The 19,172-nt window shown below is 37.8% G+C and overlaps 1 protein-coding gene across 2 annotated transcripts in view; it reads left to right on the top strand.

Moving 5' to 3' along the window:
- Positions 1 to 355: 355 nt before the first annotated feature.
- LOC127447853 (bone morphogenetic protein receptor type-2-like) overlaps positions 356 to 19,172 on the top strand; it is a 117,804-nt gene continuing 98,987 nt past the window's right edge. For both annotated transcript variants that reach the window (XM_051709960.1, XM_051709959.1), the window contains exon 1: positions 356 to 1,278. In XM_051709960.1, coding sequence (XP_051565920.1) covers positions 1,200 to 1,278 — 79 coding nt within the window. In that variant the 5' untranslated portion in view covers positions 356 to 1,199. The remainder of the gene's footprint in view (positions 1,279 to 19,172) is intronic.

Genomic DNA, 19,172 nt, shown 5'->3' with positions numbered 1-19,172 from the left:
CATGGGATGAAACTGTTTAAGAAATTTCCAGTACCTTTCTGTCATTGCATCAATTTTTATTTTCATGACAGTGGTGGCCAGCCCTACAAAGTAGGGTAGTAGTACTGTAAGTACTGTAGTAGTACCATGGTACAGTTCTGGTATCAGATGACAATACCATGGTACTTTTTGGTTTAGCTGGTTTGGTTAACTTTTTTGTTAGTGCTATAGCACCAATTTAACTGTTTACTGAAGCAACTGTTATTTTCTGAGAGATATGTTTTTAAGTGAGAGGGAAGAAAAAGAAAGTAAGAAATGAGATTTGAATGGAGAGAGAGAGAGAGAGAGAGAGAGAGGGGGGGGGTGGTGGTGGAGGACTAGCTGGCTGCCCTTCATCTGTCTGCTCTAGGCGGAGCTGAAGTTACCGAGAGCGGCTGTGGGAGCTCGACACGATCCGCGGGGCGATAAACATCCACACCTGGAGAAATGCGCTAATTTACCCCATCCGTACCTGACCAGCGTACAGTTTACCGACCATCATCGACCGATACTTTCACTGCGCGGGTTATTACAGGCCTCTCTGTCTCTGGATCAGACTCAATGTCTCTCCTGTACGGCCGCTTGATCCGACCGATGGGCTCGACGCCTGCAGTACCTCTACTTCTTTTCAAAGACATTGCTTCAGTCTTCACAGAGGAATAAGAATGAGATAAATCCGTAAATGTTGGACATGTCGTTAGCTCACGAAGCTAAACATCGACAGAAGCAGACTGACATGAACAGAACTGACCCATATTGAGATACTGCACGGTCATCGAGACCAGAACTAACTAGATCTTAACTCAGTCTGCTTTTAAAAATACCGACAAAAACTTGGTGTTTGGCATGTTTAGATATCGTAATATCTGAAGAAGATAGAGAAACGCTGAAGAAATGCGAGGTAGTAGATCTTATACAGTACTGCACGAAGTATAATCGCTCAAACTCTGATCCAACATGGAAAGAAATGCGTATATAATCTATTAATCAATGCATATACAATCAAAAGGCATCTAAAAGTCATGCATTGCCTCCAAACATTCATTTGCGGACTATTCCCTCCGAGCACATGAGCTTGGACTTCATTTAAAAGGGGAGGCTAAAAGGCAAATCTGCTGGAACTTTTTTGGAGCTCAATTTTGGAGGTGAACCCGTCCAGAAGCATAAGAACCATCATCAGGATGAGAGTGCTGGTCCTGAACCGAGCATCAGTGCTCTCACTGGGGCTGTGCTTAATGCTTCTGCTAGGTGCTGTGGCTGGTAAGTTGGATTCCTATCTAGATTTTAACTATATACTGTTTATCTGTAATATTTTGGTATTGCAGTGTGTCCATATGACACCTTACAAGTTTTATTCACAGTAATAACAACATTAATGTGTCATTTATTTAAATACCATGTGAATGTTGTTGATTAGAATCACTCATGTAATCACACTGCAATTTAAAGTGTGGCCTGAATCGGTTTACTATCAGAAATGTTATGGTCCACCTTGCTTTGGTGGTTCTCCTTTACCCAGGTCAAATGGGCCACTTTAGTGGTATGATGTGGTGCATCCAGTTGCAGAAAGTTCAATGTCAATATCATGGCCTTAATGGGTTTCACTGTGTTTTATTCTAATTCAACCGACATGGATTGATCTTCTGCAACAGTTACACAAACAGGTGTTTTGGGGGGTTTCTTTCCAAGAAATATGATGGTTGGTTTCATAACCAGATATTGCTTTTCAGGCTCTTGAAAGTAAATGGCATTGGTTGGCTCATATATCTCTGTTTTATTAGGACTCTCATTGCAGGAATTATCCTTGCAAGTGCATTAATGGTTAAACAAATATGTTGACTTATGTAGGCCCTTGCCCTTTTAATGAGGAATGCTGGCCATGGTGTGTTGCAAGATGAGCATGTGTATGTGCATGGATCTCATGGAATGAGCATGTTTGCATGTCAGTTTCTGAAGTCTTGTCTTGCATATACAGTTAAATGATCAGATCGGCCATGCCGTGTTTCTGCCATTAGAGCCTGTTTACCACATTGGTATGGATGTGCAGTTAGTCATCAGATTGGAATCATGTGATGTTGTACCATCGATTGTTTGGAGACTATGGACATAAAAACAGTCTTCATGGAAGCAAACTATTTGGGAATGTATTTGGTGTTCAGCCTTGACTTTGATAAGATAACATCCTCTGTCTCTGTTGGTACAATATATTATGGAGAGGATGAGAAGGGAACTGATAGTGCCAGTCTCTGATACTTGAAGGGGCTCTCAGTATTTATGTATTTTTTCTTTAAAAAGTTTTACACAATAAAAATGATGAACACGCATGGGAAGTCTACCAAAAGCTGTTTTATTCATAAAGGACCCTTTTCACAGACTGTGATGACGCGATTCCGCCTTATTTAGCAGCGTAAATCTTGCAAACTTTTTTATTTATGCATATTTAGTGTAAGTTAAACTTTGTATTATATTACCCTGGAATTAGTTTTAAAAAGCAAGTTACCACAGATGTGATGAGGTTTTAATACAGCTGTTGAGAGAGTGATAGTAAAGTTGCCATCTTTTCTCTTCTGACGGTTGTAATCCATCACTCTTTATTTTTTACTTCATTTGGAAAGTTGTGTTTTCTTCATTTGGAAACATAATAGTGGCTTTTTTTTCTTTTGAAGTTGGAGCAAATGGCTAAGCAAAAATTATATTTGCCGTGGTCTCCCATTCAATCCCATTTACTATCGAAGTTTACCTTGCAATCGTTTACTTGCGCGTTCCAAAACCCAAAGTGTGATGTGTGAAAAGGGTCCATGGATTGGGTTTCCCCTTCATGGGGCCCAACATGTTGAGACCAGCCATGTCTTGCCATTTAAAGTCAATAATAATGTTAATAATGAAAATTATAAGCTTACTTTATACTGGCTATCTCTTTTCACAGCTCATGGCATTCACAAAACTTAAATGTAAAGTACTAAAACAAGTAAACCACACAGTATAATTTCTTAATTCTAAAACTTTGCCTTAAGCATTGATCTATGTCATCTTTTAATATGATTATGTGACCTTTTGCTTGCTGAAACGTACTGTGATGGAACCATGGAGGATTGAGGGGATCGGATACCATGGGATTGTAATTGAATTAAACTTAAATGAATAAAACTTTAATAAATGTAAGTTTTTAATTCAATTCAATTTGGAGTTTTGTTATGAAATTAAAATGCGTAAATAATAAAATAGGCTAACATATTTGTTTGTGTGTATATCATGGCTGTACCATGGTGTTTAGAGGGTAATCCAATTTAATACCATCAAACTTCCATGGCACATGTCCAAATAAAGATTGGTATTGCCATGGTACTTATTTGTTAGTGTTCTTTGTTTTGTCTCGTACATTCACAAAATGGCTCCCATTATATTAATCCAGACTTGTAGTTTCCAGTTATGAAAATAACCTTAGTGTTGTTTTTGTCTTGAGAAATATGCTTACGAAATAGCTCAATTCAGAGTAGGGCTGGGCGATATGGCAAAACATTGTTTTTTTTAGTTTTTTTTATCAAACTTACGGATGATTCATGATTCGATTTTTTTTTTTTTCAATGTTTAAATGTACTCCCACATGATACAGATTGTTTGTTCTTTATTAGGATGCAAGGCAACCTTGTTAGAGAAAGTTCTTTTCATTAAAGGAAACAAAGGTGTGCAAGAAAAATGTACAAATGCACCACAGGGGGAAGTTGTCAACAGAGTGTAAATGTAAAATAACTTAAAATCTAATAAACCCAGATGTTCAGAAATAATAGAATAAGAAACCTGCAAAATACTTCTTAGCCAGTGTAGGTATTCATTTGATCTAAACCAAGTCTATCTAAAAAGTAATCTAGAAATCAATATCTATAAATTATCAAGTTTATCTAGAAAGTACTCCTTGTATATCAAACAATTTGTGTGTACCGGTATATTCATAAACCCCTGCAGATAGAGACGCGCCCTGTAGCGGTTCAGGCTAAGCAGCGCAGTAACATGAAATCATTTATCATTACAAAGTTTGTTAAAATGATCACTTGCCAAATGTTGGCTACAGATGTAGTACACTTGAAACATGTCACAGAACAAAGCAATAATTAGCAATCTATCTGAATCATCATGGCAAAGAAGCGGTGGATGTTTGATTCTCCCATATATAGCCTATCCACATGATTTGAAATGAAGCGCCCGTAACTGGCATGTAACTAACGCTTTTTTATGGGTAAAAAGAAAAGAAAGTAGACCGTTCATCAACATGCACACGCTGAGGCCAGTTATGGTCTTTAGCTGGTGTATACATGCATGATGGACGAAGTTGAGCTACAGTCGCACAGTGTACAATCGTATTGGGAATATTACCGCTGTCTTTTATATCAGTCTCTGTGTTGTTAACGTCACGTTTTGGAGCACGTACACATGCAGCTGATCAGATCGGGAGTGCTGAGAATACTTTTTCTCTTCCTTATTCAGCCTTTGGTGGATTTACAGTGTATCTAACTATAGCGTTTACAATATTTTTTTTTGCAAAATCTCTTTCTTGATTTAAAAAAAAAAAAAAAGTGTCAAAACGCAAATTCGAATTAATCGGAAAAATCGGAAAAACTGCCCAGCCCTAATTCAGAGGCTGTATTTAGAGTACCGTTAAATATGAGTCATAACATCCTCTACTATGGTTTGCAATTGGAAAATGTAAAGTACAGTTGAACTGTCTAGTGCATAGAAGGAAATTGGAACTTATGAATCTCTCGTATGCTCCAGCTCTAGAATGCTAAATGCTACTTTTTTTGCATTCATCTTAGAGTCATCGTAGTGGATCTCTTGAGTTATTTTCCAACCATCGTCTCTGTCTTGCAAACCCACACTGTCCTGTGAGGAATGTGATTTCAGCTTTGTGGTTGTGTTGTGACAATGGAGGTATGACCACACAACGAGGTTACAATGGAGACAGTCAGACACTGTAATTAAAAGTGTAGTCTTGCCCAGCCATGCTGGTAAACTGGTTCGAGGTCTCTTCACAAGCTCATTTTAAAGCCGTTAGGAGCTGCCACAGTGATTTAGATCTGAGCTAGGCCCTGGACGGGTAGTTAGTAACACTTGAAGGAATTTAGCATTGTAATGTGCTGCGTTCGGGGTATGTGCTGCGTTCGTCCTCTTGCAGAAACCAGCGAGAGGGCGGTTTTTCGAGCATGGAAAAAAATTTAGATGAAGGACAGATTTTACTGTGTGTGTGTGTGTGCGCACGCACAAGAGTCATTACCCCGTCTGTGACCGCTGAGAGAGCATGAAGCTATGACTCTTTTGTTAAGTCCATCAGCACTCATTACTCACACACGCATGTAACATGATCATTAAGACTGTGGGGATAGTTCAATCTCAGTATTGGCAGCACCGCTTAGTGCTTTTAAGAGAAGACAGGCCATGGTATGAGATTTTTAGCTGAGCCGTGAAGAACGATATTGTGTTCTTGATCAAGGACATTCTGCGGTGCATTTAGTGCATCAATTACTGGATAATGGGCTGTGCACCATGTTAAAGACACAAGTTAGTCTATATCTTGAATGTTGTCTTTATCTTAGACACAGTATCCGAACTTGCCGCCAAAGCAGCAGCTTATTTCACTTACAGTTAAAATTCCACATGTTATGTATGTGACTTTATTTGTTAATTTTTAAAGGCAAAGTGATTCATTTCTGTGTCACTAGCAGCACCAAATGGATTTTCAAAAATAATTACTGGTTTCCTAAATACTACTTCTATTGGCCGACAAACAGATAGCACCTCCTCAAATGACACTGCACCACGAAGAAATGGAGATGGCGAACAAGCGCTTAAAGTGGAGAAAACATTTAAAGTTGGCATGAAACGGAAGTTGCGACGACTTCGTATTGTGAAGTATTTCTGAGTGAAACAGCTGATCGAATGAGAAAAAAAAATCTTGGGTTGGATTTTTTACATCGGTTGTATTCTGAAAAGTGGGCTTTGCATACCAGAATGGAGGCAGATGTGAATGCAAGTTTGCAGTAGACACAGACACACACCCCTTCCACCGTGCAGCTCGAACCAGGGAAATTGAGCAGCAATCTCAACACACTGATAATCAAACTGACAACATAAATGCATGAGCACATCATGGTCTTTGCTTACGATGAGGCTGTAGTGTAGCCATTGAGAAACAAGCAGTGGTTCCCAAGGTGCGATGGCTCTGCAGGGGAGGCGCAGTGAGACGGTGGGATTGAAGAAGTCTTTTGAAACTTTAAGCATTTTTTCAATCCAAGTGTCAGTTGTGAAATTGATTGATATATTTCATTTGGACTGTTGATTATTTAGAGGACAGAGACTCTCAGTGAAGAGAGATGGCTGCTATGCCAGTTTGTTTGCTTGTTGTTCATTTTAAAGTAATAACTCCACTGTTAAATCCTCTGCTTTTGTGAGAACAGGGTTTTTCCTGCATTGAAAATGTTTCGGCAGCCACCGAAGCAAATTATATGATATTTAAATTCATCTTGCTTTTGCCGTTTTATAAGCGCTAACTGTGCTTCTCATCTGGAACGTGAATGAGCGCAGGGTGCTTAAAGACTGGTTTCGCATGAATGTTGTGTGATCAACCGAGATTCACACGCGAGATATGCTCCTTTCTATCCTACTTTTATCTCTGGAGCACACAGGTTCAGGTGCGCGCAATGCGCATCAATCAGGCTTCCCTTGATTAGGGCTGCAACTAGCGATTATTTTGTTAATCGATTAATCTAATGATGATTAGAACGATTATTCGACTTTTCGGCGATTATTGAAACAATTCATCATTAGCTCTTAACCAACTATTCAGCTTGTGACCCGACTTAAAAGGTTGTATTAAACGTGCTTGCTAACAATACAGAGCACAAAATCATCTTTTAAAAATACCTCTAAATGACATTCACTGAATTAAAGGAAAAAATACTTTTTATTAAGTTTAATTCAGTAAAAAATTCACTGCAAAAAATCCTATTGTTATCAAATGTTTTTGTCTAGTTTTCCATTTAAAATTGTCTAAAAATCCTTAAATCAAGATACATTTACTTGAGAAGCAACATATAAGATATTTAGACTTGCTTTAAGAGAATTTATCTTAAATATAAGTGTATTTTGTATATAAGTGTATTTTTTCACTTGGTTATACTTCTGCAAGTGCAGTAAAGACAAAATATACTTATGTTCAAGAGCTATTTTCTAAAAGCAAGTCTAAATATCTTATATGTTGCTTCTCAGGTGGATGCGTATTTTTTTAAAGGATTTTTAGATATTTTAAAATATTCGTATTTTTAATATTATATTCAACATTCTCAGATAACAATTGTTTCTTCTGCAGTATAGCTGCTAAAGAAAGTGTACGTTGTTTTAAATGAGTTTTAGGTATTATTTTTGGAAAACAAGCCAAAACAAAAACAAATGAAAAACATATTTTGTTGCAGTGTGTAATGGGGCGAAGACGCTCTCATCTTTTGGTTCACATCAATCCATCATTAACTCACAAAAAAATGAACTCTCTCTTATTAATAAAGCTGCGTATTGCCAATTTTCTGCACGATAAGAAATGCACAATGACATATATTATGATTCAATAAGTCGTGAGCCATCACGTTATAATCTAGCTGCAGCAAGCGCATACAAGGGGTACGAGCGTCCCCGCGACAGATTGTGCATCAGCCGGGTGCAGTTTCAGTCTCTCCCCCTTAGATTGGGACGTTCGCGCAACTCATAGAAGAGGCGCTGAGTTTGTAGTTATTTACATGACCTGCTTCCATATTATTTGAATTTTAATAAAGCTGAATTTTCTGCATGAATTTTAAATATAACTGCATTAAACATGTAACGCCGGGGTGTTTCCTTTAAAGACGTTCCACGCAAGTTTTGCTTCAGCGGAGCGCCAGCTCCAGCTCCACTTGTTTCACAACGAGAGTGCTTCTGTATTTACTTATTTTGTATTATTCCCTTTCACATTGCTATCTACATCAACTGAAGCTGTTTGGAAAGTTTAGAGTGCATCTGGACTGTGAGCTGTTTTCTTCCTCTCCTCAGTCAGGTGCGAACTGCAGTGCTGCTCTCGTGCATCATCATTAGAGTTTAATGTGATGTCATGTTACGTTAAATGAGATCAAACGACTATTCGACAATGAAAAGTTTTGTCGTCAATTTTTTATTGTCGACGTTGTTGATAACGTCAAATAATCGTTTCAGCCCTACCCTCGATATGTGTGTTCCGGTGACAGGATAGCGCAAAGCGGACTGTCTCATTAAACTGGGCTTCTCTCAATTTTGTGGCGCAGACGACAAAATGTGACCATTTGAATTCTTCATGAAAATTTTCTATTTTAAAGCGCTATGGAGCAATTCAACCATTTCAAACTGCTACAGCACTGACATTCTGAACATATCTGACAAGGGAAAGGGAAAACACCTGCTCTTCACCAGCATCAATTACAAGACTTTTCACATCTACACATCAACACACCCTTACTAACATTTATCACAGTAAACTGTAACAGAATTTTTCATTACTACTGTTGAAGTTGTGTTTAAAAAGTTAAATGTGTTTAGATTATTATTTTTAACAAATAAACAGTTTATTAAAAAAAAAAAAAAAGATTAACTACCTAACTAACCACTGTAATGAGGAGCCATCCATGGCCTTTTTTGTGATTATGGAATTACAAATGCAACTGTTAAACAATGACAGAACTATGGTAAACATAAGGGCAAGTACAATGTAGAATAAAATCTGGACCTTTATAAATTATTAACAAACTTGTATACTATTTTAATAAATGTCCTGTTCTGATGATGTTTGAGATTAGGAAACAAACTGGCCTGGTTTGGCGTCAGATATTCCTATAATCGAATTGATTCCCAAATCATTAAGAGTCTGGTAAAAGGAAAACAGTATCTGATTTGGAGAAGCACAATTCCCAAATCAGTAAAGTGGTTTACTCATGAATATTATAACTAGGCCTATAGAAATAAGGTGTTAAGTTAATTTGATTTACCACAGCACCTTGAAGTACAAAAACTCTGTTGAATTCAGAGGTTTCTAGATGCTCAGATGAGCAAATAAATCATATTCATTACAAACATGAAATGCAGCTACATATTTTAAATATTTATTGCAATTATGTAAATAAAACAAACTGCATCACACATGTGATGACCATGTATGTCAGCCACCACCAAAGACCATTTTTGACCTAGAAAAACCCTGGAGAAGCTTTTGTAACGTGCAGCACATATTTAACTATTTCGAAATCAGTTATTAGTAATTAGTTACAATTACATTTGAATTACAGAGACAATAAATAGCTTTTTGTATGACTATGCAACAATTACAACTCATTTTACTATGAAAGGTGCGAATGGATTGGGGATGGGGGGCTGGAAATTTTACGATTAGTAAAGGGGGGCTTGACTGAAAAAGTTTGGGAACCACTGGAGATAAAGATCATAATATTTCAACGTTTTGAATCACAATTCACTAAATATAAAGTGAAAAACACTTACTCGTGCTGTAAATGCAAAGATATCTGCTTTCAAAATATGAATAAACTCCAGAGGCATCTGGAGCGTTTTATTCAGTAGTGATCACCTCAGCAATTGAGGCGTGAAATGTCTCGAACACATCCGTGATTTTGCTGTTGTTCCTCCCCTTTCAAAATGTAAATTGAAGCCAGTTGGCCCGTAAAAAAAATACGTTTTGGTTAAGGAACGGGAGTTTTGGAGGAAAACAGACGAAACTACACCATCTCTGCAATGGCTGCTTTGACGCCAGTTTTGTTTACATGACAGACTCTTGAAGGGGCGGAGTTAAAACTGAGTACCACTTACATACATCAGCAGAGCGGAGTCAGTCATTTCACCGGAAGAGCAGATTTTGAAGATTTTGATTAGATAACGAGGTACGTTTTTTTAAATTTTTTATAAAATAGCAATATGCATGGATGAATCATTCATAATAAGACCAGTAACATGCATTTATAAAATAAATAGGGTCAATTTTGATTTCATGCAGACTTTTAACGCCACTCTAACTCACATCGCAGTCTCCGTCTTTCCACCCAAAACCGCACCCAAATGTGCTCGGCCCATTTCTTTTGAGACCTGGAACGGAGAAGCAGCAACATCAATGGCAGCGCTCCCGTGCATCCCTGTTTATTTACATCTGTCATGCATCTCCTTGAACGGATGTATGTTATAGGATTGAACTGACAACCGGATTGATCCTCAGTCGTTTAGTGTGTTTTTGACTGTAACCAGTTACATAGTTGGTAAGTGTGTGTGACACCAAGTACTTTTAGATTATGTTCTCATTTTACAAGTGGTGTAGTGTGATCAAACCTAAAATCAGAGAGAAGGAAGAAAATTTTCAACTGATAAAATAACTTACTACATCTCAGAGTTTAAGGACATCTTGGTGCTGATGTGTGAATGGTCACAAAATGGAAAAAGATGGAAACTGTTGCATGTGTGAATAGCTGATGTGGTATATTTACCAGTAAAGGAAATCCAAAAATTGTACTGCAATTTACCAGGTTGCATGTGTGAAAGGGGCTAATGTTGTTGTGTCAGGCCACTCAAGCAAACGGTGCAATGTTTTGATAAAGCCACATTGCTTACACTTTGAGGAAATCAACCCTCAAATGGCTTACTTATAGTTTTCTATTAAGCTGAAATATGAGAAAGTATTTTAAAATTGAAATAATTGCTTCACCTTTAAACATAAGAGGATGTGCTCTTATGGTAATCATACTACCATCTGATACCATCACTGTACCATGGTACTGCTACAGTGCTTCTTTTTTGTTGCAAGGGTATAATGCTTGTGCTACATGGTGCTTGAGTTTCACATTTCTCCCTTTTCATTGTTTGTGGTAAAAGGGTTAAAATGAAATGATACACGTGGAAGTGTTATCTTCGATCCCCTTCTGTAATTAACAAACTATATCATTTCAAACATCTGGTCTTAATATTGTATCCTTTGAGGTTTTCTGTCACACTAATTTGAGCGTTTGATGAACAAAGATAATTATCTCAGCTGAGCCATAATACAAACTCAAATTAGCACATACGTGATTTTCTTTGATTTTTTTCTTTGAAATATACCGCAACCCCGCTGCAGTTGCATGTTTGTTGCCCTGTGCGTTACGTGTTACCCCCCTCCCGTGTCTGTGTGTGAGCTCTGCCGGCCTTAAGGAATTTGCCTGTCTGTCTGTGGGGGAGGGCAGGAAGTGGGAGTTGGCTATGTTACTCGGTCAAGCATTTCCACGTTTTTGATTTGTACTCTGATTGCGCAGAAAGACACGTTTGTCTTTGGCATTTTCAGTTCAGTATGGGCGCGTGTGTGTGTGTGTGGGGGGGGGGGGCACTAGTCACCGTCTGTATTGCGAGTCAGTCTGGTATGTCAGCGTGGTGTCTGTTTTATGTTGTATCACAAGCACACACATATACTGCAGTCAGTAGTGTGACACTTCAAATAAAGCACCAAACACACAGGTTTTCTGTTCTTGAAGTTCTCGATTGTTTTGTTTTTTTTGTACCACATTTCCCCTTGTTTGTGTGTTTTGCTGTGTGTGTGATGGGGGTCTGGAGAGTGTAGCCCTGCACCAGCAGGATTTAGACTAAACACTGTGTCTCTTACCGACTCCATGGGCAGGCGACTGCAGAGGGAGAGAGAGAGAGACATTCCCTTGTGGTGACGCCAAACCCCCCAACACAGAGCATGCTCCGTCTGCAGCTGAACTGATTGAATCTGAGACCCCTCCCTTAATAGACCACCCTCCCCCACCTGAATGCAGTTCACACACTAATTGAAAAATAATTTCACTTAAGGAGTGTAATGTGGCCCCTTTGCAGTTCTCCACATTGCTTCGGTGGGCAAAATACCCTATTCTGACTCTCTCTCTCTCTTTCATTTCTATCTCATTATTTCTCTCTAATTACTCGCGTCCCACAGGTTTCTTAGTAGCTCTTATTTCTGTTATTGTTTTCCTCACTCTGAGCATAAAATTTTTACTCTGGTTTATGGGCCTGTTACGAGATTTACCTTCTTTGAGAGTTTGGCGTTGAATAGTTTGGTAGATTATACTCTCTAGTCGGGTTTTGACTATTGGCATTAAATCTAGTGCATATCATGGCTTACAGACCTTAGTCTGGGTTAATGCTAGGGGGGTGGAATCACAAGGTGATACGATATTATATCGAAATCTAGGTCACGAAACGATATAATTGTGATTCTTTATTTTTGGTCTATTTTGATTTAAAACTACAATATATTGTGATTATTTTACTGTTTTTCATTCTACATAGCACTTCTGAGAACTGTTGCAAAATCACTGAGGCTATATGCACTCAGTCAGTGTTTGGTATTGACAACCGTATTTACTTACAGGTGTGAGTCTTGAAATGTCCCGGTCATACAACAGCGTACAGTAGCTGTCTGTATGAATGAACAACTAAAGTCACAACCGTATTCTAACAGCTGTAACCATAGTGACAGAGACTAAAAGATGGTGACATCCATTACACCGGCATGTCTTATCACAATTGCCACCACATTATAAAATAAACAAGTCCAATCGAGGCGCGATTTCATCCATCAGATCATAATTAACCGACAGCGGCTTTTAATGCTTTTTAACCACGTGCAGAGTGCAGCTTTTGTGTCGTGCGGCTCATGCCTATGGAAAACAACGGCTGAATCTTTGGATGACACGCAGCTCATTTCTCCGTCTCTGTGAGTTAACAAAACCCCACACGAGACACGCGTGTACAGCGCAGAGTGTCTCTCACTGTACATGACGTAAAAAACAATTCATTGTCCAGTGCAGTTCTGTTCACACAGCATAGGTTTGCCGAGAATGCGGTTGTTAGACCTGAAAATTTGCCGTCCAGTGTGTGAATGCAACCGTATTAAGCACTCAAAACAGGTCTGACAACCGTATTCTGCTGCTATGTGCATTGTTGAATTAATTTAAAAAAGAACCTGAAATAATTTGAATTTGAACCATTTATTTGTGAACATAAATAATACTGACCCTCAAATAAGTCATTTTTTTTTTTTTTTTTCACATTGTTGACTTGGAATGTAGAATATATTCTTTAGTGGATCTCTTTTGTGTTCACTTATGTAGAATGTAACATTACTCAGTCAATTTACATAATATTGTAATTTGTAATTTGTTATTTAAAATAATAGTATAGTAATATTACACTTTAAAACCCTCTGGCTTTTATTTTTGTGGAACACAGGAAGAACTGCGTTTCTGTCTGTAGGCTAGTTCACAGTATGTTTAATATGCTTCTCCGAAATGCTCCTCCGGTGCCATTCTCAATTGCTTGTTTTAAGTAAACTGAACTATCAAGCATCTACTGTATATCTGAGATGGAGTTCAGTGGAGCACTCGCATATTGCGCTCGTGCTATAGTATGTTGAGTGTCAACAACAAAGCAGCGCGCATTCACTAAACTGCACATGCAGATTATATGTTTACTTTTTAAACGCATTTGCATCAAGTGACTTTGAATACATTGCACGGGCCATATGCACTACTTCAAAAGTACTTTTATGCTTCTTTAATGTCATATTGGAGCTTAAATTTAACAACCATGACACACAAAAACAGACATACCGGAGCACTGGAAAATGCTATAATGCCCAAAAGAACGTTTACTTCACTAATGGGGATGTGAACTTTAATGTTCAACATAAGAATGATTTTACTGGATCTTCAAGACCTATTTGGACATGAAAATGACAAATCAAAATGTTGTCAAACTCTTGATTCGAAAGAGGAAGGCGGATCTTGAATAGTCTCTGACGTGTCCATGTTGTCAACAACTTTTCCGTGTTGTGGGTGACATCAAAGGAGTTCTGTTTGGAGTTCTGTTTCAGTGGTAAATCATAATACCTGTGCCATCTAAGGGACTGTTGTTGAAGTTGAAAAATGTAAATAATATAGTTTTTTTTGGCGTGTGAATATCGATACAATATCGTGAGGAAAAATATTGCATTACTTTTAACATATCGATTTTTTTTTTTTTCCGCCACCTCTAGTTGATGGCACAGTTAATTTGATATGAATGAAAACAAGGCTCCAAGAGATAAAATTACAGTCAGTTTAATCAGTTATATTCAGGCCAAGACAGAATCTGTGGTCTTTTTTTTTTTTTTCACATTTTATGCACTAAATTTGTAGGAAAATCTGCAGAAGGGATTTAAGCGTAGTAGGCAAAAATGTATTAAATGGTCCTGAGAGGACTATACTCTTATTGGTAGCTAAAAGTACTTTGAAATTATCCTAAATATTTAATAAACAAACATGCAAGGTGTTGAACTTTTACGAATGACAGATGCAACAGTTTTGTGCAGAGTTCTGCATGCCCTGATTCCGTCTGGGCCTGGTTATATAGCATCTACACTGACTAAAGTCTGTCCTGGCCAAGGATCGTTCGTTAAAATATGAAGGGACTGTCTGGCAAACATGGTAAACCACCACTAGTCTGTTATAATCAAACTCTTTGCGTAGTGTGTAATTTCTGCACCACTAGCGTCACCAAATGGAACTTTAAAAGTGATAACTATTTTCAAACATGTTTCCTCTGCCAGATAGCCCCACCACAAATGTACGTCATTGGTTGAGCCAATGTTACTGTGACAGGCTGGTCAGGATGTCATCTATGTTTTGATAGCACCATTGAGGCACAGTGTCTACACTTTTCATGGAAATTAATCTACAAAAGGCTTATAGTTGTCTCTGTATAATCTGAGATGGGAGAAAATATTTTAACATAGAAAAAGTTACACTTCAGTGTTAAATTGAAGAGCGATGAACATTTCATGAATCAGTGTTAACTTTGGCTCTAATATCAAAGGGAATACCAGCACCTATTTTTTTCCCTCTTCACACAGACACACACACACAGGCTAGCATGCATTGAAATGCAGTCTCTCTCCACTGGCTGTCTGCCACATTCACTCTATTGCTCTGTTCCTCTTTACCCCAGCTGTCTTTGAGCACCATTGTGCTGCTTTCAGAATCATGGAGCATTTTACTCTGTCTTATGGTGAAATAACAGATGCAGCTTTGATGACTTGATTTGTTACATCAAAAAAAGATCAGTGAAGGCGAAAATTGCATTTCTTAAGTAACCGTTTTGATGGTGCCAGTCTGCATCTGTTTATTTTGATCAAATCTAGTATATAAATATATTTATGTGAAAGTCTCTCTTTGACCCATTTTAATCAAACATTTTCCAAATTCTATACAAGTGGACACTCAAACCTCTCGTCTTTTGAAATGTTGTGAAGTTGACATTTCTAAATACCCTTGTGTTTGACTGAGATAGGCATTAAATAGACTTTACCCCACAAAGTTGAGACGGGTTGCATTAGGAAAGCTTGGCGCAGTCTCTTGTATCCACTTCAGTGGAGGGAAGGGAATCCATTCTCTTGCCAACAGCGCCTACATGTCTGGGTGGCAAGAGGCAAGTGCAAAGCAAAGCTCTGTGGATGGGAGGTGTATTTGTGGAGGAGTATTTCAAAACCCTGGCACAGTTCTCTCTGTGGTCAGAGGCACCGTTCCAAAGCTTTTCGAGCAGCCCTCTGCCACGGTCACACGGTAAACCTGACCGTAGCAAAGCCAGTGGAAAAAGTGAGGAGTAGACAAACCTGTTGCCCGTTAAACGCCGCTGATCTTTGTGGTGTTGGTGTAGAAGCCCGTGTAACATTTGCTCGGTCATTCTTAGCGCATAAAAGGCTTGCATTGAAAGGTGTGCTGCATGTTAAAGTGGGTTATGAATCAGGGTTATAATGGTTTTGAATATTTAACTGGTTTTTATTTCACTTTTATTTAAAATTTTTCAATTTAATTTAGTTTTTATTAGTTAGATACTATTAGTTTCAATTCATTCTTAGTTTTTCCAGTATATAGTGCTGCCAAAGTCATAAAATTTGTTATTGGCCCTTATTTACTAAGATCCCAAATAACGTGTACTAATTTGCTTGTGCAATCTACCAAATTGCTTTTGCATGTTGTGGGCATTTTGCAGGTGATTTACTTAGAAAGATCATGCAAGTAGCTACACATACAAATATTTTGGAGACGCCCTGCAAAAGGAGGCTTTTGTGTTTGGTTTTTGCACCAAATGTGCTCACAATGCATGCTCACCAAGTACGGCTCTCACTAAATACCACTTTATTTTTAATTAATATGGCATTAATTAATTTAGACGTGTTTATTTATAGGATAATATGATATCATCATACAAACGCTGCTATTTAACAAGTGTAAGAGTAGTTGATGAGAATACCTGTGTATGACTCTCTTCTCTGTAACTCATTATTCACAAAGAAGAAAATACAATAACATACACACATTAAGCAATCACACCACTGATGCATACTAAAATCAAATTAGTGTTTCAAACCGTAAATATCGTGACCATGTTAAAGTTGCGCTTGAGAGAGACACGGAGGCAGCACAGGACAGAACCAGTGCTCGCTGCTCGTTTCGGGGGAGCCAGACACACTTATTTGGCGTACTGGTGCTCAATGGCCAGACCACTTCAATCGAGCACTGGAGAGAACCACCACTTAAAATATTTTGCAGTATTTTAGCACTGAAAAACAATGTTTAAAACATTAAATTATAACATAATTTGGGCATATATTTTTAGTAGGCTTTTTGATTATCTACAGTAAGAGTTATAGGAGTTGTATTGTCATCAGTTTGTTATCAACAGTTTTTTTTTTTCATGAGAAATAATTTAATTTCACATTAATTTGTGTCATCATTCGGGTGTTCTATGGATTCTCCATTCTCAAAGTCTCTTTTTTTTGTCACAATGACAGCATGATGCGAATCAAATGAATATCTGCCTTTCATTCGTATTAATTTGCACTTGCAGTTTCCATGTCTGAAATGACTTTCAGGCTTGATAAATCACTTTGCGGATGCAACTTGATCGCATCGACATTGCCCTTTATTATGTGCATTTGAAAGCATGCCAAGATGTTTGCGCGTGCTATCAAGTTTGCACACATAGAATGCTGTTACATTTCTAAGGGCGTCTAGTGTTATCACTAGGCCTATCAAGTGGCATTTTCATGTTTGATGAAGGGAGGTTGTAAAGGTTTCAAATTGTATAATATACTGGGTTAAGTAGTGGTCATTTTTTTTTATTTTAGTTTTGGAGTCATGAAAATGAGTTTAGCTTCAGATTTTCCAATTATGTTATTTTTATTTCAGTTAACAACAATTTTTTAAAAGTTTCAGTTTGTTTGTTTGTTTGTTTTTAATGATTGTGACAACAGTGAATTTCATATTGAGGATAACATTGTATAACATTTTGAAAGATCGGTAATACGCCGCTGTTTGTGTGCGTGTTTCTGAAAAAAAGAAAAAAAAAAAACTTAATGCAGTTCTCTTAGTGCATTTCATTGGGGGTTAATGAGCAAACATGCTTCATTCCAATGAAACAAGTGAATGTTGACACATTCAGCAGCAACATTAGCACCTCTAGTCAAAGCCATCAACGATTTATTAAGCCCAGCAAGCTGATTTTGAGATAATGTGTAGTTTTTAAGTTTTATGAGATGCAAGTTCACCCCTCAGCCTGCGCTGATGACAAAAATAGGTTGGTGCCATCAGGCCCTTCTTGTGATTTAATCCTGTTTTTTAAGCTACCAGTCTGTAGGCATGAACAGCCCTAATGGTCCCTGTTTTCTCTGGCTTCAGTATCTCAAAAACGCAAAAGGGAAACTAAAATTGGCATGCAACGTATCACTTGAACACATTTTTGGCCTTTCAGTTTGTCATTGTGTCTTGACACAATATTCTCACACAATCTGATATTGTTTTACGGGGCCTTGCATGCTTTGTTTTGTTTCAAGTCATGTAGATGTCTTCTCCGTATCTCCACAACAAGCTGCGTAGGGCTTGGTATTGATACAGATTTCCCGATTCAATTCGATTTTGATTCGATTTTGATTCAATATTGATTCATGTGGGTTTATTTCAGTTATTATGTCCCTTTTGCTTACATATAAAATACATGATCTCCCAGCTAATGCTGTTAATTATGCAGGGGACCTTTTAACTACACAAGGTACATTAGGAAAATATTAATTTGACTAATTATATTTTATTACTTTTTCATAATTTTGGTCACATTTACAAATATATGTATTCAATAAACAAGATATTATATTTCATATTTATTGTTAAATTGCATAATTTGTACTATTTACAAGGATTTACAGTACATTGATTTGTTGAACACATGCTAAAACCGGAACTGTCTCTTTAACAAAAAACTGCATTTCTGTAAAGAGCATCTGTAGAAGAGCGCATGTTAACGAATGAGGACTGGAATGGCTTTACTTAATCTGTGCGATGCATGATTAGAATTAATGTTTTTTTTTTTTGTAGTTGTTTTTGTTCAATAACTGACTGTAAAGAACAGAAAGGGTATTAAAACAGACAGTATTCAATGACAAATGGGTTGCGTGGATGTTCTCTTTGGACACACATTACATGGAACAACTCTTACTCTCAACACGCAGTGAAAGGATCTCAATGCTGAACACTTCAAAACTAAACTACACAATTACTGGTGAGTGAAATGTAAACATTTACCAGCCAGTTGCCAAATATATTCACTTAAGTCACATGGGGCAAAATTTGGTTGCAAATACGTGCGATTTCCTCTCATTGTAGGAGAGGGTTGCGCATTGAGTGAAAGATCGATCTTAGGATTTAAGAATCGATATCGAGATCGCTCAAATGAAGATTGCGATTGATCAGAAAAACAATATTTTTACCCACCCCTACAGCCACGTGGCTTTTTTGGAATGTGGCTTTAGTCATGTATCAAGGTCCTTCACCTTGTTAATTAGCTTGAGGGTGTGCAGAAGTGGCTTAATTACTGTCTCTTTCTGTAATTATCGAGGGAAGAGCCAGTCGCTTAGTGACAGTCTTTGCTAGCCATGGTTTTTCCTTTTTATGAAGTAGAACCTTCTCGCATCAGGTTCCCATAGCGACAGCGAAGGCCTGCTGTTCCTGCACGTGCAGCGAGTTTTAATTCTCCCTAGCATGCATTCACAAACCTCCTGATCC

The sequence above is a fragment of the Myxocyprinus asiaticus genome, chromosome 11 (assembly GCF_019703515.2).
Source record: "Myxocyprinus asiaticus isolate MX2 ecotype Aquarium Trade chromosome 11, UBuf_Myxa_2, whole genome shotgun sequence".
NCBI classification, from domain to species: domain Eukaryota; kingdom Metazoa; phylum Chordata; class Actinopteri; order Cypriniformes; family Catostomidae; genus Myxocyprinus; species Myxocyprinus asiaticus.
This window is presented reverse-complemented; position numbering and strand designations above follow the sequence as displayed.